General features: G+C 39.3%; 3 protein-coding genes and 1 long non-coding RNA gene across 14 annotated transcripts in view; 1 reads left to right on the top strand and 3 right to left on the bottom strand.

Annotated features, from left to right (window-relative positions):
• HOXB3 (homeobox B3) overlaps positions 1-23,330 on the bottom strand; it is a 79,598-nt gene extending 56,268 nt beyond the window's left edge. For 5 of the 8 annotated variants that reach the window (XM_034415531.3, XM_087892061.1, XM_087892060.1 and 2 more), the window contains exon 1: positions 23,111-23,208. The gene's annotated coding sequence lies outside the window, so the exon portion shown is untranslated. Of the gene's footprint in view, positions 1-5,408; positions 5,553-22,608; positions 22,699-23,110; positions 23,209-23,241 lie in introns of those variants that run through there. The other 3 variants (XM_034415536.3, XM_087892062.1, XM_034415535.3) reach the window with 3 other exon arrangements.
• Positions 1-24,847, top strand: part of LOC117664556 (uncharacterized) — a 39,645-nt gene that overhangs the window by 12,236 nt on the left and 2,562 nt on the right. The window contains exons 1-2 of one of the 2 annotated variants that reach the window (XR_015733790.1): positions 5,551-5,937; positions 22,566-22,698. This is a non-coding gene — a long non-coding RNA (uncharacterized LOC117664556). Of the gene's footprint in view, positions 1-5,550; positions 5,938-22,565; positions 22,699-24,847 lie in introns of those variants that run through there. The other variant, XR_015733789.1, reaches the window with a different exon arrangement.
• HOXB5 (homeobox B5) lies at positions 6,904-12,541 on the bottom strand. Its single transcript, XM_034415547.2, has 2 exons — positions 9,561-12,541; positions 6,904-8,141 (listed from the first exon to the last, which is right to left on the bottom strand). Exons 1-2 carry the CDS (start codon positions 10,204-10,206, stop codon positions 7,894-7,896), a joined length of 894 nt encoding a protein of 297 aa, XP_034271438.1. The 5' UTR covers positions 10,207-12,541; the 3' UTR covers positions 6,904-7,893.
• On the bottom strand, positions 12,587-24,611 carry HOXB6 (homeobox B6). 3 transcript variants are annotated; one of them, XM_087892068.1, is made up of 4 exons: positions 23,111-23,379; positions 22,609-22,722; positions 15,538-15,710; positions 12,587-13,494 (listed from the first exon to the last, which is right to left on the bottom strand). In XM_087892068.1, the coding sequence occupies exons 1-4, from the start codon at positions 23,377-23,379 to the stop codon at positions 13,235-13,237; spliced, it is 816 nt and encodes a 271-aa protein (XP_087748194.1). In that variant the 3' UTR covers positions 12,587-13,234. The 3 variants fall into 3 exon arrangements, with proteins under 3 accessions (XP_087748194.1, XP_060547574.1, XP_087748195.1); XM_060691591.2 differs by lacking the exon at positions 22,609-22,722 and having other exon boundaries at positions 23,111-24,611; XM_087892069.1 differs by lacking the exons at positions 22,609-22,722; positions 23,111-23,379 and adding an exon at positions 17,879-22,569 and having other exon boundaries at positions 15,538-15,915.

Below are 24,847 nucleotides of genomic sequence, written 5' to 3'. Positions count from 1 at the left end.
ATGACAACAGGCTGGAAACAACGAGAATGATAATACTATATTTCTGGAGGGCACAGAAGAGTGTGAGAAAGGACATATGTATAACATCTCCCAATCTGTATGCAGAGCGGTGCCTGAAGGTGATATCCTACACATTGATTGGCCATCACTAGAACAAAGTTGCATTCAAGACAATTGCTTCAAAGAAGGGTATGTGATGTCTGCAAGTCACAAATCAAATATTTCATTGTACCTTTCCAGATTTAGCCAAAGGGCAGTGGCTTGTGAATTGCACAGTAAATCTGCATTAATTGTATCTATTTAAATGTGTATAAATATTTATATTTATGTGGGTTATACTAAGCCATTGTGAACTGTGGCTGTGAGCTTTCTACTGTGTATTTGTATGTGAGCCAGTATGAAAGAAGCATTCTTACAATAGTTTATACCCACACATGCGCCTTCAATGAATAGGGTAGACTGGTTATCATGAGGCCAATAGAGTTCAAGGGGAGTTTATGCATTGACTTCAAAGAACATTGGATCTGACCTTTCGTGGTCAAGAAGTCAGCTATTGTTGCCTGACAAATGTACTACTTAGAGAGGTGTATATTGGCTGGTTTGGAGCAGATTGCCTTCTCCTCTTCTTCAACACCCCCTCCTACACCCTTCACAATGTGTATGGGTGGACTGGAAACATTAATTGGAAAAAGATTAAAATGTGATGAATAAACTGGCCCATTTTTACTTTAGGAAAATGGTCCGGGATCATTCAAGGGTGGAAAACTGGCAGCAGCGGGGGCGGGGGGGGGATGACTATATATTTCTATGCATAGTTTATTTACAATTGCTAGTTATCTTAGTCCAATCACTTTACTAATAGCAAATCGCCATTTTAGCAACAAGAGCATCTATAGAAGTTTGCCACCATATTTCCTATTGAATATATTTCACGTGGGAAATATTTCTTTAATGTTTAGATGTAAGATTTAAAAATACTTCCATCAGTTTTAGAAATTCTTCCACTATGCCATACCTTCAAACTTAGACTAGTCATCAGAAGAACCTCAGAAAGATAAAGAGGATTAGGATTTTGCTTGTGGTAAAGTAGTTATGATTGTGATAATTTTATTGTGCAGAAAAATAGACTGCATGCAAGGTTTTTTGCTTCTTATTTATATTGTATGCCAGAACAATTCACTACTGAATGCTTTAAGGATATAGCATGGTGCAGTTTATAACAAGGAAAGGAATTTTGCATAGGAACCATCTGCTATCTAGATAGAATTGTCTTCCTGTTGATTCTGCTCTGCAAATTGTCTCAGTCTTTTTCAAAAGAATGATTAGTTTAAAAGAAAGAAAGAAAGAAAGAAATCAAAAGAAAGATAAATTCTTGCTTTCCTTTACTATGATGTGATTGCTATGATCCATTAGATATTTGTGGAGAATTAAAAGTAACCAGGATAAGATGAATGTCCCACAGAAGGGACTTAAAAATAAGATACTTAGTGAAAAGATTGTAGAAGTAGATGTAGAAGTAGCAGAAAAAAGAAAATGAGGACAGTTTCACCACTTATTTACTCACACTATTCAGATATATTTACCTTGGGGGGGGAGGGGCTGGAATGGAATGATGTAAGATTGCAGCAACATTTTCAAACTTTACCTTTCCTTTATTTTCTTCACCTGAACTAGAAGGAAGCAAAAGCACCACTTCCCTTTGTTCACAAATGCCCCCACCTTTGCTGTCTTTCAACACCAGATATCCCTTCTTGGCGCTAGTTCAAATACAAAAGAGAAGGGTCACTCTGTAGACAATGCTCCATATTTACATCAAAACCTCTGGTTCAGATCTTGGATTCTTGAGATACTCCAGGTATTCTTAGTTGGAACAAGCTTAGTTGGAACAATTAGTGCTATGCGGGTCCGCAGTGCAGTCTTTTGCCACTATCCTTGAGATTATCTCATACTGAGTTTAGCAATACTTAATTCTCAGTTCACTGTGCATATGGTCACTGTGGTTGCTATATTTGGAAAGACACAAGTGTACACATATAAGGGACAAATGCAAAGAAGTGAACAGAGAAGCTGGAAACATAGAAAAAAATGACTGTCTGAAGAAAACAAAGTAGAGAATGGTAAGAAAAAAGTTGTTGAGGGTAAGAATAATTAAACCTGTGGAATGATTATGAATATTTCTTTCACAATCACATTATGTCTTTTTAAGACTTGGATAGTGTTGCCAACAGTTTACTCAATATCAAAACACTTCTAGTTAGTATCATCTGATTGTTTACCTTAAGATGCTAGTGTTGGTAGAAAATAATGTCATATGCATTATTTTCCTTCCTGAGAAGAGATCATAGTATTTCATACACAGAATTGCATATTTGGTGCATAATCTATAACATTTAATCCTAAACTGGAGCATTTATTATTATTGTAAGATTCCAATCCAAATCACCCAATGCTATTTGTTTCCTAAGAAGCTCCACTCAGTTAGGTACAATATATTTCTATGCAGACTTGTATAAGAGTTTAATGCAAGCCTGCTTTAATTCAAAGGAGATTTAGATTCCAATGCTATGTTCATTAACTTAGAAATGTTTTACAGAATTCAGTGGAACTTCATTCTCTGATTGAAATCAGATTTCAAGGAACCTAACTATGGCTGGATCGCATCTCACTGTATGCCCTCCCTCCTTCTCCGTACTGCATGAGCATACAGATACAAACAAACATAATCAAAAGTGTGTTATACAGTGACAAAAAGAACACATTGAAAATAAATTTGAAAGAGATTATTATCTTCTCAACATTTCCTAAAAAGAAGGCTACATTATCACCTCCTTTTATAAGAAAATTAGTAACAAGAATTATTTTAAGCAACAATAAGAATTTCCTTAACCAACAACATGCTTTATAGTCTAAATGGGGAGAAAAGAAGCAATAGAAATTACCCCCTCTTATACAACCCCCAAAACATGTGTCTACCAAATGGCATGGTCATAAAACCTTAGTTTAAATGATTGAAGGGGGAAGGGTTTGAGCGGAAATGAGTAGAAAATGTAAACACCACAAATTGTTAAGACAAGAGTTCTCTCACCTTTACAGCCAAAAAGCAGCAGGGAATTGGCACAAGATCCCTTACACCCAAAGATTATCCTCTTTCAATTCTTAAATCAACCAGAGGTACTGGTTTTCAAGGTTTTGCCCTGTGTGATGGTGCTTGTTACTGTTTTTAATGGTGTCTTCTACAGTTCTGAACATTATTGGAAGAAAAACCTCCAATAAATGGTAAACATATTTCTGAGATGACTCTACAGCTCAAATTCAGAAATAGTTTCTACCAATACAGTACTTTTGAGGGGAAAGGTTTAATGTAAAGGGCTACAGTGGCAAATTAGTGAAATTTGGTGCTTATAGAGAAGTAAAGCTTCCTGAACTCTTTGATTTCCTATAATCTTAATTGAAGTTAATGGGAACCATTTACTGAAAAGGGAAAAGTTGAGGTGGTGGGTTTGGGAGGTCAAAGTTAAGCAGAGAACAGATAATTACTGATAATTGAGTCTACAATCCCAAACCATTTAGGTCGACAATATGACAATCCAGATCCTATGCTATTTTACTAGAAAATAAACACATGAAATAAACACGAGATTTATTTCCAAGCAAGGTATGTTGGTTAGGTACCAGAGGACTATACAACATGTTCTATTGGCATCTATGAAACCCTAAAGCCCTGTTTTATCAAGATCATGGATCGAAAAAGTTGTATGCTCTTATACTGCAAATGGAAGCTCTTATGAACCAGGGAGGGAGGGAGGGAGGGAGGGAGGAAAAGAAGACAAGAAAAGAAAAGAAAAGAAAGAGAAGAAAAGAAAAGAAAAGAAAAGAAAAGAAAAGAAAAGAAAAAAGTTTAATATCCCAATCAGATATTTCCCCAATCTTCCCCAATATAGACTAATATGTTTATATTAGTTTTCACTGACAAAAAAGATAACTACACCAACCAGCTCTTCTAAAGTTAAATCATTAATTCAGTGCCAGGACTTTCTACTTAGATGATCCTTATTAGGAAATATCAAATTATTTTTTAAAAAAACTTTTATTGTGAACATCTAGATTAGGCTACCTTGAATTTAATCTACTAATTTTCCTTTTCTTGAGGAGATCAAAGAAATAGGAGTCTTTAAAAATATTTTTGGGAAACAGATCTCCGTGTCATCCTTTTCTATTTCAAAAATCTAGTCTTTATAAAGGCTCCGGAAGTGATTTTAAAAAAACCTGTCCTATGAATCAAGTATCTGTCAATGAAGTTCAACTCATAAGTGAATTAAATATAAAACAAGGCATACATACATAGTGTACTTGTATGCATCCCACAATGTTTGTGTGAGTTGCATGCCCTCAAAATAGCTTACATAGCCCAAGTAAATAAAGGGAAGGAGAAGTACACATACTTATTTTCTACCAGAAAATCCTAAACTCTATTCTATGGCCACAAACTTTCACAAGATATTTTTTTTTGATGAACTGTGGCCTTTCCTGTGGCAACAACAAGTGGATATTTGCCGCTATGCTGTGGATAAAAAGAAGGAAGGAAAGAGGAATTCTAGAGAAAGGGGGATGACATAATTGTTACAGCAAGAAAAAAAAAGTCCTGAAACCAAATGCTTAAGGGGGGGGGAGTAGAAGCTGGAGGAAATGGGAAAGTGTGGATTAAAAGCAAAGTGTCAAATTATTTATACAGAGCTTTTTAAGATAACAACAACCCTGCTTGGAATTGCTTATATCTATGATGCTACCTTAATAATTCTTAGACCCTTGATTAGGACTTTAATTATTAAATTTTCACCAGCCCTAGACTGTGAATCTGCAGATTACTACTACTAATAACAATAATAAAGCAAGTCTCAGGGAATACACATTGTTTAAACCATTCTCACCCTTGCACCTCTGACTCCTAAAGGTAGCTCACAAAAGTCAATCCCACACATTTTGATAGAAGTCTGTCCTTAAGCAGTTATGCTTAAGCTTCTGACATCAAAACACTCCCAAGAATTCAATACATTCCCAAAGTACTTTATAAGGCTAATAAATTGGAGTGAATACATATAAAGCCCTATTGGTGTATTTCTCTATGCTAATAATATGTCATTATTAACAGTTAACTCTGTTGTTGTTGTTGTTTTCTTGTTTCCAGCAAGGCATATGCTTTTAAAACAAAAATTATTGTGGGCCACACTCAGGTAATTCAGGGGCCTTGGCGACAGTGTTCTCACTGAGATTTTATGCAAAAGAAAGTTTCTAAAGGAGACGGAAACCCCTCCCCCTAGGCCCCCGCTCCCCGCCCCCCCTCCGCCCCATCTGTAACAACCTGGTTCTTTAAAACTCATTTAAGCAGATAGTATTTCAAGAGAACTTACTTTAACGTTAGCAGCTCCTAAGTCCTCTTTGGAGTAAACAGTGCACCATCAATGCTTCCTATTTCTGCAATGGAGCTGCCTTTATCTGCCTGGAAAAGTGTTCTCCCTTTCCTGCCCCCTTCCAAGCCAAAGCAGGCAGTTAAAATGTCACTTAACATTCTGGAGAATGTGAAATATATTGTACATTGTCAACTCCCCAAAACCATAAAACTAACTTTATGGACCTCACGTGACTTTTGAGAGCCAGTGAGGGGTATCTGGCTGAGGTCTGGGCGATTTTTACGATCTAACTTCTAGATAAAACCCTATCCATTTGACATCTTAATGTCACAGCCACTTTTGGTATACTTACTTACTTTACTACGGGTAAAATATATACATGCGTGCATGTATGTGTGTGCGCGCACAGGGCGAGTGTGGTGTGTCTATGTATATTCAAGAGAAGGCGAGAAAATGGGTTGTTTTGGAAATGACAACTCACACCCCAGCCCTCTCAAAACCATTTTAAGAAGTAACCAAAGAGTTTGGGGTAAGTTTGTAAGACCAATTTTACTTACTACAAGTGTGTCAGAGAGAAAGAGAGAGTGAGAGAGAGAGAGAGAGAGAGAGAGGGAGGGAGGGAGGGAGAGAGAGAAAGCAAGAGAGAGAGACAGAGAGACAGAGAGAGGGAGAAAAGGGAGGGAGGGAGAGGGAGGGAGGGAAGGAGAACATTGCTGTAAGCTATAATTTAAGAATCTCAAAGACTACTTATTTCCCTGTTGCAACAGACTTTAATCATAGCACTGTGATTTAAAGGGAGGAGGGAAAGAAAAGAAAGTTAGATTACCAGATTAATTTTTAAAGGGAAAAAGAAAAATTGGCTAATGCACATTGTTTATTTTAGCTCTGTTGAGACAACTGTGATTTTCCATCCTGAATGCATTTTGTGTGTGTGTGTGTGTGTGTGTGTGTGTGTGTGTGTGTGTGTGTGTATTTGCAGGATTGTATAGAACCAAACAGAACAGATAATAACATATGTACTTAGTTCTAAAATTTCACTGGCATGTTGTCATTCTGTGATAACTTCAGTGGCTCCTTAAATGCTTGGTCTGTGGTCTTTGAAGCTGTAATCTGAATCACATTTACTTGAAAGTAAAGGCCTTAAAATGAGATCGAACTTTTTTTTAATCAAGAAAATGCTCTTTTCTCCTTAGTCTAAGGAGAAAAGGAATTTTTGAGAACTGAACAACTGGTTTCTCTTCTTTTTTCTGAGTTGTGCTAGTTCAGCATATAATACCGCTTACAGGAGATTATTTTGTATCCTTGGCTCATTAGAGATTTTAGGGGAATGGAACAAAGACCCCTAAGGAGAACCTGGAAGCTGGGTCAAGCGGTGGGTGAAGAGTATACACTTTCTCTCTGGGCCTCTTCTTAAAATGTAGATTTTGCTGATGAGTAACTTTAATGCTGTGACTTGTGAAAATGGTGGAATAAAGAAATGCAAAGAAGGGCACTATTTTTCTGGCCAGGAGAAACGTTTATTTGACTTCAAGTTAAGGCTACAAACCAATACGAACAGCGTCTTGGCAAGGATGAGAACAGGCAGCTAGACATGACAAATGCCATTTCAGACACACAGAAACACTGAATTCACCCTGCCCACTAAAACTTCCTATTAGTCACTGTAGAAATATTTCTAGTATTTACAAACATTTTAAACATACTATGGTTGGTCCAATCATATACCCTTTTAAAGTGAACTTCACTCACATTTATTTAAAAAAGAAAGAAGGAAAGTTGCAGAACTGGCCTGGGATAAAAACAAGGCCAGGAATCAAATCACAGACTTGACAATTTCAAAGACAGATACATGAGCTTATATAGAGAGATATACTGGGTTTCTTTTTTTTTATAAAAAAAAAAAGGTTTGTTGTGGTTGATGGTTTTTAATTTTCTTTCTTTTCTTTTCTTTTTTTTTTTCCTGCTACTGAACTGCAGGAGCCCCCCAACGTGAGTAGAAGGAAAAGAGGTAGGGTTCCTCACAAAGTTGTGAACTTTTAAGAACCCATCTTTCCTTCCCCATACTGGCTTATAAATAAGTTATAACATTTAAAAAGCACATTAAAAGAAAGAAAAGAAAAGAGAAAAGAAAAGGACATGCTAACTTCTTCCAGAAAGCATCATTATAGCACGGACACAAACATTTAGAACATCTAAAGCATCAAAGAAGCCTCTGGACTTTATATTTTAATTTAAAGGGGGTGATTGCAGCAAAAGACACAATCCTGGAATAATAGTACCCATGAAATTGTTTATTATTATTATTAATAATAATAATAATAATTAAAAAATCAACAGCATGCTGAATGGAAAGTGCTTCACTTTACAGTACTCCAAACTTAACAAAAACAAATCTGGCTGTTGCTTTTCGTTTGCTTGCTTGTTTTAAACTTTCTTACTTCCTGCCCCCTCTTTCCTATTTCTTAATATTCCTCCTTGATATAATTTATGGCTGAAAAGCACTACCACCAGATGCTAAGCTCATACTTTTGAGTTTGTTATCTTTCTTCCACTTCATTCGCCTGTTTTGGAACCAGATTTTTATCTGTCTTTCGGAGAGACACAAAGCGTGGGCTATTTCTATTCGCCTTCTGCGGGTGAGGTAGCGGTTAAAGTGAAACTCCTTCTCCAGCTCCAAGGTCTGGTAGCGAGTATACGCCGTTCGGGCTCGTTTGCCATCCGGTCCGGTCATATCTGAATAATAATAACAACAGGACATGGGAAAAAATGCCTTTTGTTGGTCTGGTTTCTCTTTTTAGATCACAGGCACAGAAAGAAACCGCGCTTTCAACTGTTTCCTCCTCGGTCGCCTTACACTGCAGACAAATGCCCCAACGATTTGAGTACACGGCTTCTCTGCGTCTCCATTTCCTCCAAGTCAATATCCTTCGTTTTAATCTGGCTCCAGCCTTAATTATAATTAATTTAAGTCCATGCCCCACTCTCCTCACATTCCCTACAGCCCTCTAAATATATATATATATATATATATATATATATATATATATATATATAATTTCCAGGAGTCGAGAACAAATCTGATTCTACGCAGGTTTCTTCGGAGGAAACTGCTTCTCTGGGGGCCTGTCTCGCAGTTCAGGGAGTCTGGTCTCGGAAGACAATCTCCGAAACCCAGCCTCTTCGTGTCTCTCTTCCCTCGGCCTGTTTCATCTCGTCAGTCCAATTCGACTGGCGATCTAAACAGGCCGCCTGGAAGACTGAGAAGCAATTCTCCGAGGCACCTTAACCCTCCCCACCTCCAGTCTCGGCCACATTTCACTGGAAGTGACTTCCGCTGAAATCCTTAAGGGCTCGCTTTCCCACCCAAAGAGAGTTAGCCTCGGCGTGCGAAGCGAAGGCAGTTCCTGCTTCCAGCTCTGAGGCGCACACCCTTCTTTCATTTTTACCCCAAGGGTTGAAGGGAAAGGCAAAGAGTTTGCCACCGCCGCATTTCGCCCTTTGCAGACGGGGAAATGTGGGGCGGAGGGGGAGGGGGAGGAAGAGAGGTTGGCAGGCACATCTGTGCCCCAAACAGCCTTCCTGTTTTAACCCTTCGCCTTATCATTCCCATTTCTTTTCTTGTGTTTTTCCAATTCTTGCTACTTTCAGCCATCTCCCACCCTTCTGCTCTCCTGGTACAAGGTTGTTACAAGCGCTCTTATTATTGTTACCATCAATGCAGCTTGACTTTTGCCATGCTGATAAAACTCTTATTTTTTTTAAAAAAACGGGTGGTTGTTTTTTTGTTTTGTTTTGGTTTTTTTTTTTTTTTTTGTTTTTTGAAAGAGAAGAAAATACTCTTTAAGAATCGAACGTTTACAGTGAAAGAAACAAGACACTGAAAGCAAATAGAAAAGGGCATCTAGAGAGAGACAGGAAAGTGGTTTCACAATGCGAGTGGATTCCTTCTCCCGTCGCCAAAGCAAATACGTCCTGCCAAAATCCTATATTTTATGTGTATGTGTGTGTATGTATGTACACACACACGCACACACGCGCACGCACGCACACACACACACAGACTACAGACTCGGAGAGAGACAGACAGACAGAAGGCGCAGGCACACATCGCATAGATCACCCCAGCCAAATTAAAAAGGAACAAGTCTGTACCGTGGCTAATGTGAAGCTTTCGCATCCAGGGGAATATCTGCGGGCTTTGTCCTTCCGTGGCCGGCGTGGAGGTGGCGATCGGCTCCGCCTGAGCTCGGGCGCCGTTGCTGTTGACTTGGGAGCCGCTCTCTTCGGGCCCCGAGGACGCGCTGGTCTCGTCTATCTCGGCAAACGCGGTGGCGCTGGCCGCGCCGACAGAGGCTGCCTGGTCTGCAGGGGAAGACCCGGCTGCCTTGCCTCCATGGCTTTCGCCACCGCCGCCACCGCCGCCACCGCCGCCGCTGCTGCCGCCGCCGCCGCCGCTGCTGGTGGTGCTGGTGCTGCTGGAGCTGCTGGTGCAGGGAAGGGATTCGGGAGAAGACAAGGAGCAGCTGGACGCCTGTCTGAACCTGCTTTCGGGCGCTGCTTGGGCAGGGAAGGCGCGAGAGCTCTCCCCAACCGCTCCAAAGTGGCTGGAGGAGGAGGATGATCGGCTGATGCTCAGATCCATTCCATTGTAGTTGTATCCCCCGTAAGAGCCGGCGTGCATGTTGCCTGGATCTCTATAAGATCCGTTCATGGAACTGCCGGCCCCATAATTTAACAGCTGATAGTCTGGGGCATTAGGATAGCGTCCTGAGAACGAGTTTACAAAGTAAGAACTCATTTGGGTTTGTATTTTGGAGGGCTTGATTTGTGGGGCTCGTGGTCGTTATAACCCCTGTGCTTGAGGATTTATGATGTATTAATGAATTATAGCGATGCACTGTACTTCGTTTTTGCTATGTATGCGGCCAAATATGGGGGTGGGGTGGGGGTGCGTTTGGGAATCACGTGCTTTTGTTGACCAGTCGTAAATTCTCACTGATGACCTCAAGAGGCAATTCATGCTCTATGGTTACAAATAATGACGATCCGAGAATCGTTAGGCCCATGTCAATGCGCGGCTTCCAAAGAGGGAGGAAAAAAGGGGGAGGAATCAACCAGCACAGATCGCTCCTTGTTGGCATTGTGCGCCACCTACTGGGCAAATAAAAAAGTAGCCGACAGGGAGGTTACCTCACTCACCTTTTTTTTTTTTTAAGCAGTCAAGCGCTCAGTTTTTGTGTCCTCTGCCTTTCTAGAAATAAAATATTTTTTCCCCAAAAGTGTCGTTTCTGTCTTTGTTTCTCTACTTTCTCTCTTTCTTCCAGAGGAGAACATGCTTTTCTAATGCGGAAAAGAAATTTTCTTGTTATAGTAGATGCAGTATAAAATTGTTGCTATTACTATTATGAATAACAGTTGTTTAATACCAAATAATAATCCCGGTGATGATTTTGCTTTGATATTAGAAACGGTTATTCAGGGCAAAATTTATTCGGGTGAAAATCAAGATGACAATTCTTCTTCCTTTCCTGTCCCCCCCCCCTTTTTTTTTTTTTTTTTTAATTTGCATCTCCTACTTAGGAGTCATTATCAACATCAAAATTTGCTTGAATGTTTTTGCATTATTATTATCATTATCATCGTATTATTTCTACTACTTTTCCTACACCTAAAATACCAGTGCAAATAACAGAAGGGAAAATCACTTATCTTGACATTATGTGTGCCCCTACCCCCAAATAATCAGCAATATGATGAATTGTACAACTGGCAATCTCTTGAGGGAACTGTTTCCAATGAAGAGGCTTCTCAACGTTCATATAAATTACTAAAATGTTTGGTAATGATCAATTTTATAATGATGGGCCAGGTTTGGATTTGGAATGTTTTGTTTTTGTCCAGCCATGTCACTATTTTCTTTTCCATTCTTCTTCTGCCAACCTACAAGAATTTGCAAAAACCAGCTTGCAGCTCATTGAAAATTATGAGCCATATTGAAACTGGTACATAATCATAATAATCACAGCTACTAAAAAGTGTAGCAATAAGAATAAGTATTATGCAGCTGCAAGACTTCAGAGTATATGATTTCATTGTATTTGGGGTGGGGAGGAATTAATGCATGTATACTAGGGCATTTGAGATGAGAGTGTATTAGAAAGGAAATTATTGTTTCATCACTTTTTTCTGTTTTCAAAAAAAGAATAAATAATATAAAATAGTAAAAACAAACAAACGGGGGATAACTGTTAAGAGTTTGCTAAGGACAACAGCAAAGAACTGTTAACCTTCCTTAAGTAATCAATGTTGGAAAGGAAAGGAAAGGAAAGGAAAGGAAAGGAAAGGAAAGGAAAGGAAAGGAAAGGAAAGGAAAGGAAAGGGAGTTAAAGGAAAAATAGATTCAGCGTTCTCTTCTTTTTTTAAATACCACCTGAATAATTCCTTTATTTAACCCCTTTTTCTTTTTATCACAGAACATTAATAGCTCACAATCTCATAATTTAACTTAATTTGGAGTGAGATATTAAGGCTTGGTTAGATGGCTTGGGAAAGGGGATTGGGGAGATTTACCTAAGAGGAACTTGAGCCAACGTTTGAGAAAGGCTATGAAAATGTTATGTATGTTTTAGCAGATGTAGAATGGGACAGAGAATTATGCCTGTTTCTTTGATTTATTATATGTGTGGTGTGCGCCCCACATAACTCTTTTGTGCAGTAACAATAAAAAAAATCCATATTAAAGTTAAATGTCAGCTCCAATATATTCTTGATGAAAAGGTCTTTTATTTAAGTTTAGGCTAAGCAACTGGAAGTGCTGGGGTGGGGGTTGAATATATTTTTCATTCTCTAACTTCTGTAGTGTTTAAGGAATTGTTTCCTTATTAAGGAAATTGCAATTTTTTTAAAGCAGATTTTTAAATTTCTTTTTTACTACCAACCATACACCTCATGTAGATATAGATATATTTCTCAGAAACGATGTGAGGAGAAGGAAACACATCCTAAATTATGAACATAACAAGTGTTTTTCTCAATGTATTTGTTTTTATCTTTTTTATTGTTTTTATAGGTCTTTTAAAATCTCCATAGCTAACACAAACTACAAATACAACACTATACAAATTGTAATAAAATAAAACCGATTTTAAAAAAAAACTCTTTAAAAAAATCCACCATACTTTTTAGGTTGCAATTGTTCCTTTTTAATATAATTTTGCTTAAAACAATAATCCTTAAATGACAGAGAATCCAGGGCTTGATTAACTTAATTTTATATAAAAAAGCAAACAAATAAGTAAAATCGTGCATGACACTTCTGTTTTACAAAATAAAGACAATCAAATAGCCCGAAACCTGACACATATATTGCAGCACCTCCACTTAAATACAAGGGTTAACAAGAATCCTAAGGAGGACACCCAAAGGTAAATCAAACAAAACAAAACACAACCACAATCCCATCTGTGGAAAAGGGAAGGGGCAATAAAGAGGGTGGGAAAATAAATTGGACTAGAAACATGGTTATGATACGACAAATTCAATAATCCAATGCAAGTGAGGGTGTAAAAGGACAACACCGCCATACAGTCTCAAATATTTTACAAAAATGTTTGTCCCAGTTGTGCCTTTTGGGTGGGAGGAGTTGTCATTTCTGGAGCTCCCCAACTGTTGACATTCTGCTTTCTTCCCCATTCATTCATTCATTCATTCATTCACTCTGCATTCATTCGGGCTCTCGGCTTTCATTCTCTCTCTCTCTCTTTTTCTCTCTCTCTCTTTCTCTCTCTCTCTCTCTTTCTTTCTCCCCCCTCCCCGGTTCTGCTCTTTCATTCCGTTGGTTTCTCCTCTTCTTCCTCGGCGCTCAGCTGAGTGGAGTTAAGGAGCTTGTTTTCCTTTTTCCATTTCATCCTTCGGTTCTGAAACCAGATTTTTATCTGGCGCTCCGTCAGACACAGGGCGTGAGCGATCTCGATGCGTCGGCGCCTGGTCAGGTAACGGTTAAAATGGAATTCTTTCTCCAGCTCCAGAGTCTGGTAGCGTGTATAAGTCTGCCGGCCTCGCCTGCCACTCGGCCCAAAGGAGGAACCTGGTGGGGATGGAGAAGAAGGCAAACGTGTGCTACTGAACATTTACTGGAGTTACACATATACAACATGCCAATGTCTATGCTACGCGCCAGAGTGTGTTGTTGTGAGTTTGTGCGTGCGTGTGTATATGTGTGTGTGCGCGGGAGGGGGAGGGAAAAAGACCCTTTCCCTGCAGTAATCTCCCTACTCCAAGTGGTCATGCTCTCTTGTCTCCAACCCTTAGCGATCAAAACTCACTGTCCTACCTAATAGAAGGGAAAATCGAACCCACTCCTATCTGATTAGGTTTTAGCTTTGTGTTTTGGGAACATTTCTTTTTCCAGAATAATTCTGTTTCACGTTTGAATTGAAAAGTTGGAGATACACTTCCCAGATGTTCTTTGCCTGCCCCTAGCTGAGTCCCACTGGGTGCCCAGAGAGCTCAGCTCGAAAACTTGCAACTCCACCATACAATCTGTTTTGTTTGCTTGCATGTTTATCTTTTTTCAATAAGAAGGGTAGGAGAAAACTTTGGAAAACAGTGCTGTAACTCAGAAGCCTACTGTTTCTGGTTTTGTTGGGGTGGGTGGGTAGTTGAGCGAACTGCTTCTTCACCCAAAGACTCTCTCGGTCTTTTTCTCCCTGCAAACTCTCCTGAGTGCCCTCCTGAGCAGTATTCACAGGGACTAAAATTGCTGCGCTGGGACACTTGCTTGGGAATAAATCCCATTCCTCGCCTGCTGCAGTTCTCCGAGAAATAGGCTTTGAACACGCTGTGGGGCTCTCAAAATCAGCAGCACGAAAAGTGACTTAAAAGGGGGGGGTATTTAAACGAAGATAAGTAACAGCACTCCTGCACACAATTGAGTGTCTAGGAGCAATGGTATAAAGGTTAATATGTATATCTATCTATATATTAGTGTGTGTGTGTGTGTGTGTGTGTGTGTGTGCAATAGAGTGACAAGATTTGGTTTAAGAGAGTTATCTGTGCATTTCCTTCCCGCACTTCCATTAGGAAAGAATTAATGTCCAAAGTTAAGAATTCTTTTTATCTTGTGTTCCCTTCACTTTTTCTGGACAGCCACCTCTGACCAAGTTTCTTTCCTTATGTAGTTCTTAGTCTGTCCTCTCTTTTATTTCTATATTCTCTGCCCCTCCGCTATTCAGCTCTAATTGCTTTAGTCTCCAGAACTTAATTGAAACACCTACCTACCTACCTATCTACCTATCCATCTTCTACCTACCACTCTGTATTGATTTCCCTTAATTTCCCCTCCCTTTGGAATGTAGGGATGGGAGGAGGAGCTGTGGCTGGGTCTTTATCATTCTTTAAATGAATTTTCATGGAAATTATGCACCTGGAGGCAGTCGTTGATCAGAAAGAAGGTGGGGAGAGTGAATGAAAGAAAAACTATCTATAACTTCCTCTTCAGGCAGGCATTCAATTACGCTTGAGTTTCATTAAAAATGTAGCTCTTTCTTTTCAAATATTTAAGCCCTCCTGACATTATACATCTGGCTGAATATGCTGAATATGCCTTTGGCTGAATTGGCACAGGGGTATCATGTCTGTATCACTGTGGGGAGGAGGAGAGAGAGAGGTGTGGAAAAGAAGTTGAAATCCAGATATATTGAAAACAATTGGGGACAGGGGGTCAGTTTGATAGCAATTGCATCGTGTGAGTGTGTGTGCACGCGCGGATGAGTGCGAGTGCCAAGACACCTTTCTAAATCACCCCTAGTGAGTGACAGCTAACATTGCCTTCTACAAGAGAGAACCCCTCAGTCAATAAATATCTGGGCTTTCAGTTGCAGAAAGTTGGGTAAGAGAGGAACTTACTCTAGAGAAGTTCCTGCAGATAATATGACAAACATACAAACAAACAAACAAGCCAGGCGGCGCCTTTGAAGCACAGCGTAAGCAGTGCAAAAAAGTTTGAAGGAAGTTTCTGGCTGTACTGCCTGCAGCTTCAGATTAGAAGAAAAACATTTCCTGCTCTATCTGGGTAGCCATCTGTCACCTAACGTGATTGGGAAGAATGAGAGGGGGGAAAGCAACTTACTATTGCAGGAATTCATTCTCTGCATCCAAGGGTATACTGGCGTGGAGCACTTTTGATCCTCGTTGTCCCCGAAAACGTGCTTGCTCTGTGAGCATTCTGACTTCCGGGCTTGTTCCTGGCCGAATTGAACAGGCTCCTCTAGGCTCGAAAGAGAACAGCCTGTCTCTTTCTCCCTGTAAAAACCAGATGTCCCGTAATCGCAGGCTGGACTCCGGTTGTAAGCTCCGTTGGTTTGCTGGTAGTAAGGCGCGCCCGCGTAACCTTTCTCCTGGACCCCACCGCCCCCAGTTCCATACGTGCTGGGATAGTGCCTTAAAGGATCCGCGTAGCCCGTGGAATATAAGGGGAGCTGTCCCAGGAACGGTTCTTGACCCCCGGCTAAGCTCACCGGAAAAGTAGAGTTGACAAAATAAGAACTCATTGGAAATAATAACAATAACAATAATAATAACAATAACAATAATAATAGTTAACCAGAAGAACAGCGTCTGTTCTTTCTCTTGCTCTTTATGATTTGTTGCGTTTTATAGTCCAAGCGGTTTAGCTATTAGCAGTATATGGGAGATTGGGTTTTAGCTGAAGGGGGATGGCCGCGTGCCAACCAGGGACATAAGGGAAGAGAACCATCTGATCACGCGCTGACCAATAGCAGGAGTCGGAGGCTGCGAAATAGCACCCTAGAGGGGTTAGCTCTGCACAGGGGACCCCCCAGAACAAACCAGTGAAAGCATCCCTGCCACCAACACTATCACCTTTAAACAACAGAAACGCCCCCCCCCCATGCACCACTCTTTACCCCTGTTTCTCTCCCCACCCCCTTTATCACGTACTCAGTATCTAGGAAAAGATAAATCCAAAGCTATTTGGGGATATATATATACACATATTTGGTAGTAATAAACAAACATGAGAAAAGTGAAAGATATGAAAAATGACACCAATCTTATCCATGCTGCTACCCTGGAGAGGGAGGAGGAAACCATGGGAAATATTTTCAACTTGAAAAGTTTGTGATTTTCATATAAGTACCTGGAGGAGGAGGAGGAGGAGGAGGAGGAGGAGGAGGATGGGAAGGCGTATTATCTCCCTCCTCCACACACACCTTTGGGTTCAATTGGGGGCAATGGGAAGCCTTTACTGTACAGCCAGTTCAAGCGCTCAACTGCTGGATCTGGAGAAGGGAAATAAATTCCAGCGAGCGTCTTTTGGTGCGTCTTCTGAGCTCAGGACAGAGCTCAGAATTTTAAATTCCTCGGGAGGTACGACTGGGCATCTGGAGGATGGGGTTATGATTTATTCTCCGCACACCCCTCCCATCTCCAACTCCTACTCCCACGCGGGTATGTGTTTCTACCCTCACGCGCCTATTTTGTCCCTCCGATCTAATCCAATCCCTCCCGTGTAAATTTGCGGCCCCGTGTCCGAAGTCCGAGAGAGCCATTGCGGGTGTTTGAGCTCGGCTCCCGCGACATTCTGCGCAAAGAACGGTGCCCTCTTGCGTTTTTACGGTTCAGGCCGGATCTTTGGACAGGTTAGAGTTAAAAGCAGCGGCTGGTCTGACTGCCAAACACTCCCCCCCCCGCCTTTATTGATCACCTAACATCAAAAATTATTAAATTTAAAGCAGGGGATAGTCCCGGGGTGAAAAACGTCAGGATGGTTGATATGAATTTTGGAGGCAAAGGGGGAAATTCCGGTTTTCTATTTTTGTGCGTTTGAGCTTGCAGTAAATTCGGGAATAAAATTAAACTCGCTTCTAATTCGTTGATCTGCTTTAAAACTTTTTAAAAAGATAACTATGAAGGGAATGAAAAAGTTGACCCAAAGGCTGGAGTTTGGCATTTGACTTCCTCTTCGCCTCACCAGTTCTCACACTTGGCGGGCGAGCCTCGATCTCCAGCGATAAAATTACCCTGCCTTTGGCGCGGTTATGACAGATAGTTTAAAAGAGATGTGCCCCTTTCCTCCCCTCTCCCCAATTCCACTTCTTTTCTATGCAATTGTGAATTCAAGCAATTTATAACAACGTTCCAGTTTCTTCGGAGTAGTTCCAAATTGTAAAATGCTACTTGCCGGGTGTATCATTTTCCCACCATTGTCATCTCATTCTCTCTGTGTATCTCTGTCTCCCTTGCTCCGTTTTACCGACCAATTTATCCATCCGTTCATCCATCCAGCTCATGTTCCATCTTTTCACGTAAAATAGCCATTACAGCTGTGCTGTTTTCGATTCTCAAAAACTTTGGAGCACTGTTTACCTAGCTCACTTCTTTCATCTCCAATCTACAAACATACACACCTCTTTCTAAATTCACCCATTCTCCTGATTCTCTTTACCTACCACAGGATTTCCCTGCACTTTTGGACAAATGAAACTGTAATGCAAGCTCTCTCTCTATCATCCCTCGATTACAGATGTGCAATCTGTTCATAAGAATTCTCCACCACACACCCTCAATTGCTCCCAGACCGGATTTACATGGCAATGCTATCCCTGCAATGACCAATGCGATTTTTTTCTGTCAAGGCTTAAGGAACCACAAAATATGTTGGCTTACTATCTAATTTGTTGGCCTCTGTTTTAATGGCATAAAAACCCACATGGTCCCAACACCACTATGATATAACTCTTAGAATGAAAGGAAATTGCAAGCAGGGGGAATAATTTTTGTTTGTTTGTTTAAGGCACTCTCTTTTCTTTTCTCTCTCTTACACACACGCGCGCGCGCACACACACACACACACACACACACACAAATTACTCTGGTCTTTGATTTGTGTTCCTGCTGATTCTTTCCCCCTGATCCTTTATGTTCTGAGTACATTCTAACTTTAAATTAATCTGTTTTACTGATATGTAAAAACGGAGAAAATTGGGCGGAAGAAGAGTAAGAAAATGGATCTGAGTAACACCCCCCCCCCCCAATTAATTTCAAATCCACACAATACTTCTGTTCCTTGCTTAATAACAGGGAAATCTCACAGATTGGCAAGAATCCCTAAATGGATTATTTGGTTAGTTAAGTGAGTAAATGTGCTACTTTCTGAACTTTTAATCTTAAGAACTGGTACTGGAAATACACATTGTGGATGGGTGAGTGTAGGCAAAGAGGCATTGGTCTGGTAAAGGATAGCTTAGGGAACAGAAAATAGCTAAAATTGAAATATATAATAAATAATTAAAGAGTCTTTAATGTATACTCTTTACAATGGAAAAAGCCTAGTCTTTTTCAAACCTGTTTGTGTATTGCAGAAAAGTTTCACTATTCAAACTTCGCAATTCAGATGGAACATTTTAAATGATGCAAAATTTTTGAAACTTTAAATCTGAAAATAGGTAAACTCGAAAGTTAATCCACTGATTGATTTGTCCTGTGCTAGTAGTTATTTATTGTTCAAATATGAAAACAAAAAAACTTCCCACAGTGCCAAATCCTGGAAATAATAACTGCTTTCAGTGTAACACATGTATTTTGATTTTATAGCTTTTAAAAAGAATAAATCAATACCTGAAAATGAGCCGAAAGCCTACTGTACGCTATTCTACCTTTTAAGTTGGATGTATGTTTTAGTAGTAGGGAGAGATCAGTTTTCAGTAATCAATATTTTGTGCCAGAATAATTCCTCGGTTTATTGCTATTTGTTTGTTTGTTTGTTTGTTTATCATCTATCTAACTATTTGTTTATCTATTTGTTTATCCATTTATCTATTTGTTTATCTATTTGTTTGATTTCTATAGCTCCCATCTCAGATATTACATAATACCATAGGTAGTTGAGAATATTTATTTTAATGCGTAGCCCACCACCCTCCTTTTATTTTCTTCTAAATCTAATAATTTTCTTTCTCCTTCCCCCTCTTATTGCTGTGAAAATATAGGGGACCTTATTCTTAGGTCCCTTGGCAAACTTTTATGGTGGGCAAATATTTTTCAACTAATATTTTTATTAGTTGAAAATAACATGAGTCAGCTGTAGGGCAAAGAAACTCTTTTCTATGCCCTGTTATTGTTAGAAGATACTGACAGGGCTTTCTTTAAGCTCAGAAAATTTATCTTGACCAGTTTATGGCATAAGTATGTGAAGAATTAATAAAGATTAACAGTATTTGTTTACAGAAGTGTGTATCTGGTGTTTTACTGAAAAAATGCCCCATGTTTCTGATCCCCTCCCTCCTATTTCCTCTCCATTCTTTCCTGTCTTTTTGCTTTAGCAAAAATCCAACTTTAGAAAGCACCAGGAAAAGTGCTGCTGCTGGTGGTAGGAGATAAATGAAGGGATTAAAACCTACACCTAAATATTTCTTTAGGCAGATGTTAGGCCAGGGAATTATTTAGGGGCAAAAGGAGAGGGGGAGTTGAAGCAAGCTTAAGCAATCAAAAAATTTTCAATAAGATATATAATGGCAAGCAAGTAAGAATTTTATTTTTCCTTTGTAAATGGGAGTGTTGGAATTCAGCAAACAGCATGATCTTTGACAGAAGAATAAAATTGATACCATAAACTTAAGATTGGCCTTTAAGCACACCCTGCACACACACACACACACACACACACACACACACACACACACACACAGGGAGGAAGGGAGGGAGGGAGGGAGGGAGGGGAATTGAATAGCCTCATAAATGTATTTAGGATCATAAAAGTATTCACAAGAGATGAGCTTCTTTTGTCTTACCACAAGTCTAACTGATGTTTATATTGTGGGCACTTATAAAACCTACTAAAGGCACAAAACTCATAACACACACACACACACAAATATTTTGTCTTATCCTCTCAATTTCCTCTTTTCATGCATATAACCATTCAGTTTTAATTTTCAGCCATTTGTGTTTAATTTACCTGACTTCCTCTCTAATGTATAATTATCTTTTTAATGGGATCACGGAGGATTTTTTTCAAAAAAAGAGTATGGGGAAACTACCTTTCATTACTTTATCAAAAGGGTTTAGGTAATAATTAACTAGAAGGGGAAATGGGTGTTTGGAGTAAAGTTAAGAAACAAAACAAAACAAACTAGCTGCTGCCACCACATTTTTTTGGAAATCTTTGATTTAAAAAAAAAAACAGAATGCTGCAAAATGATGTTTTAACAGGTTTTCCAGCTCTTTAAAAGTAACAGAGGTGGAAACTATTTGTCACTTGGCTATTTTGTTTAATGAGAGGTATCCTAAAATAAAAGTATCTCAAAAATCCTCTATCTGAAAGAGGATTTACCCCAATATAATGATATTTACATAAATATCATAGTCTATATTAACTGGAGAATTACATATAATTGAGGCATAAAAATAAAATGATTATATTTAGTCTGATTCTGATAATTTAAGTTTGTGTGTGAGAGAGAAAAAGAGAGAAAAGAGGGGAGGTTCTACTCCACAATAGTCTATGATTAATAAAATTTTGGTTTATACTTACAGACCAGCCCACTCTAACCCTAGAAAAAATTTGAACAGTAATAGCAAACTATGTCTTTTAGTCGAAAAATGGAATAGGTTTGTCAGACATACATTGACAAAAAGTACCTTATTTTTATCAGTTTACCAGAAACAATTAAGCAAAATATCTTACATAGTTCCTTAGGAAAAATATTCTTTTTAACTGTTACAAACACACTCAGGTCCCATCTGAAATATTCCTATACATTCTGAAAGCTGTAAAAATACTTCGTGCAATTTAAAAAGAATAATCTGTTACCATGAATGCACTCTAACATATACTAACACAATCTTAAATAAAATAGACGGGTAGAAATTCTCTTCAGTCCCGTTTCCAGATTCTGTAAGGCATGCCTAATCCATTACATGACAAAAATACATTAACTGTAGAAAATGAAAATCTTGGTCTAGTTAAACTAGTTTTCATGGGAAATTAATCATTGTACAGCATGGAAAGCAACTCGAAGAGTTATTTAATTGGACGGTAGATGGCAGCAAACAGCACCGAATGAGAAGGCAGAGGAAGAGTAAAAAGGCGAACAGTTAAAATAAAAGAATAGGTGCTCGGTTGGGGAGAGGGAAATTGCACGCATATAAACAACTTAGCTGTGTTGTTTAAGCAATAGGAATTCTTTCACGAGTGGCCTTTATCTAAATGGGCATAACCCACTTACAGGCCATCTTTTAACTTGAGAGTGATACTCCCCCACAAGAGCAAAAAAAGGCCATAATGAACACATGAATATCCGAGAACAAGCGTTTAGAAATTCCACTAGTCTGAAAATGGAATAAAACCTATTGTATTAATACAACAACAACAACCATGATTCAACTCTCAAATGTCTGGTGGATAGAAAAGAAAAGTACAGAGAATCAGAAAGACCACATTAAATCTATATCCAACAGTCATAACTACATAGGAAAATGCAGAAGACATATTATTCACACGTTTTCATTTCCCCCCTTTTCTATTTTGTGCCGTTGTGATTTATTTGCAGCAAGGTAACGTTGATAAAGAAACTTCAAAGGCTAGGAAGTTAGATCATTTTTGTTTTTAAAATGCTTAACTAGCTGTTGAATACATTTCAAACTGTATAAGCAGTATTCGGTTCCAGGTAATAGTAATTATTTTTCAATAATATTTTTCAGATACTTGAACACTTTACTGGCAAAGGGTTAATTGAACACATCAACCAAGAAACATTTTAAATTATTCTGTAAGGATCCCTCCCTCTTTTAAAAAGAAGCATATCAATTAGAATCCATTAGAAAATATTACTATTTATAGAGCAACAAAAGGAAAAACAAGATTTCTAAATACTGATGGAACAACATGTACAAACATTATTATCATCTTTATACAGTAGGGCCGTATCTTGCAACACACATACATACAAGCACGTGCATTTTCTGTTAACGCCCAAATGTAGGCAGTGGATTATAGTCTGTTACCGCCCTTATATTACAATTTTGGGGTCTCTTACATCTTTAGTTTAAAACCTAGTGCAGTTGAAATTTTCCCTTAATTGTATTTATTAACTGTTGTGACCATTCTCTGTCTTCTGTCTCTCCTCACCCTCCCAGCCTTACACAGACGGAACAGTTCGTTAGAAGAAAAATCACCTACGTCCATACAGAACACCCTGGAGAAAAGGATCTAAATCGAACTGGCTGCTGTACAGAACTTCTTAAAATGAGTGGATTCGCTCGCTGACAAGTAAGTCTCGATAAATCGTTCTTCCTGGGATGGGGAAGAGATTTGAAGGGTAAAAGAAAGAATGAAAAGAAGCCTACAGAAGGGGTTGTTATCCCCATATGTTAAATATATGTATATATATATATAAATATGTAACTATTGAGGTATACACCTCGAATTCTCTAGGTGACATGGATACCTTAAGCCCTCCCCCTCCCCCCTTCCTTCCTTCCTTCCTTCCTTCCTTTCCTTCCTTTCCTTCCTTCCTTCCTTCCTTCTCTTATACAATGATACATTTAACAATAGTTTTTACCACTTCATATTTTATATATATATTTATATATATTCATATAAAAAATAAAGCAAATCTGTATTCGGTTCTTTGCCTCCTTCAAATAATATCAGCTTCAATTTTAGAAAATTGTGAGCTTACCTTTTGACGCCCATCTTTCTCTGGATTGGGAGGAGGAGGATGAAGAGGAGGAGGCGAAGGAGGAGGAAGAGGGGGGGGAGAGATTGAATTGCGTTTGCTTTTATATGTAAGCTGAGAAATATTGTCCCAACCTGATAGCCGTCCATTGCGACTTCTGATAGCTTTTTCCTTTGCCGCGTCCTTTTGTACAGAAAATGGAGTAACTTCCCTCTTTGAAAAATGACCAAAGCCTCCAGCCGGCACCGATTCTCCATTTCCCTCTCCATCATTCGAGAGAGAACCCGAGTCAGTACAGAGAGAATTGGAAAAGGAAGGATAGGTGGGGATCAATAATATTAGCTATTTAAGCTGAGTCCCAAATATCTGCGTGCATCTGTGCGAGTGTGTGTGTGTGTGCATGAGAGAGAAACTGTGTGTGTGTGTGTGTGTGTGTGTATGTGTGTGTGTGTTTGTGCCGGCGCTTCCCCTGCTCCTCCTCTATTTTTAGCCCTATTGAGCTTATACATGAAAGTAAAAAAAAAATGTTAAAAGAGACGACAGTCCTACAGAGGACAGTGATCCGACCCAAGGTACAGCGGCCAAAAGAATGGTAGAATAACCACATGGGAAATCATAAAAAGTTCATGTTCACGGTTAGCAGTCCACATGACCAGCTCTGGCCAATCGCAGAACCCAGCCACTCATAAAGTTCTATCACAAAGTTGTAAATTTTCATAAAACAACAAGGAATTTATTGCATTTCTTCATGACTGCTTTAACAGCAGTCTTTTTCTCAGCCGCCATCTTTTCTTTAAAAAAAGAGGGAGAGTAGAAGAGAAAAGAATATACGAAGATTGGGGGGGGGCTCCACATCTCGGCGGGGGGCCTTAAACGACCCCTCTTTCATTAAAGGTTAAAAGAACCTCCTCTGCGAAGCCACCTCTCTGCACTAAGCCCTCCCAAGCTTTCCACCCTTCTTTCGCTATAGGGATTCACCACTGTCCCCATACCTGTAGTAGTCTGGAAATGCGAGAGGGAGGCACAGAAGCACTTGTTCTTAAATTATGTTTTGTTTCCTTTAAAGCAAAAGTAGTTCTCCATAGCTTAATCGGACTGGGGTGGGGAAGAATATTCTCTCCCGCGATTTCTCTTCCGGAAATTCGCTACTAAATTGAAACATTAAATGCCCCAGTTTCAAGACATGGGAGAAAAGAAACAAGTGTATAATCGGGTCGTAAGAAACATATTTAACGGAGTCAGGCATATAGATGTTATTATATGTATGCATTTGCATGCATGTATGCATGTGGAACATGTATATTTACATATCTATGCATGTGTGTGTTTGTGTGTGTGTGTGTGTACACACAGACATACAAGAAGGAGGGAAAGAAAAAGAAAGAGGGAGAGAGAAAGAAAAAGAAAGAAAAGAAAGAAAGAAAGAAAGAAAGAAAGAAAGAAAGAAAGAAAGAAAGAAAGAAAGAAAGAAAGAAAGAAAGAAAGACGGGGCGTATACCCGCACAGGCGCACTAAGGTTTTTGAAGGCGTACACACTACCGCAGTGGTACATGCCACGAACACAATAGTAGTGGTCCAATGCAGCAAAATCTCATAAGGTGAGTGATAGGACAGTTCAGGAATTCTGTTTCTGTCCTTAGAACTTATCCACTGAAATGACTTATTTTGCTTGAAAAGGGAACATAGATTTCTGCTTATTTGGTCTTTCAGATCCAAACCATTTCAAAGAAGAAATTATAG

Source organism: Pantherophis guttatus, chromosome 4 (genome assembly GCF_059756535.1).
Source record: "Pantherophis guttatus breed Tessera chromosome 4, ASM5975653v1, whole genome shotgun sequence".
Classification (NCBI taxonomy): domain Eukaryota; kingdom Metazoa; phylum Chordata; class Lepidosauria; order Squamata; family Colubridae; genus Pantherophis; species Pantherophis guttatus.
This window is presented reverse-complemented; position numbering and strand designations above follow the sequence as displayed.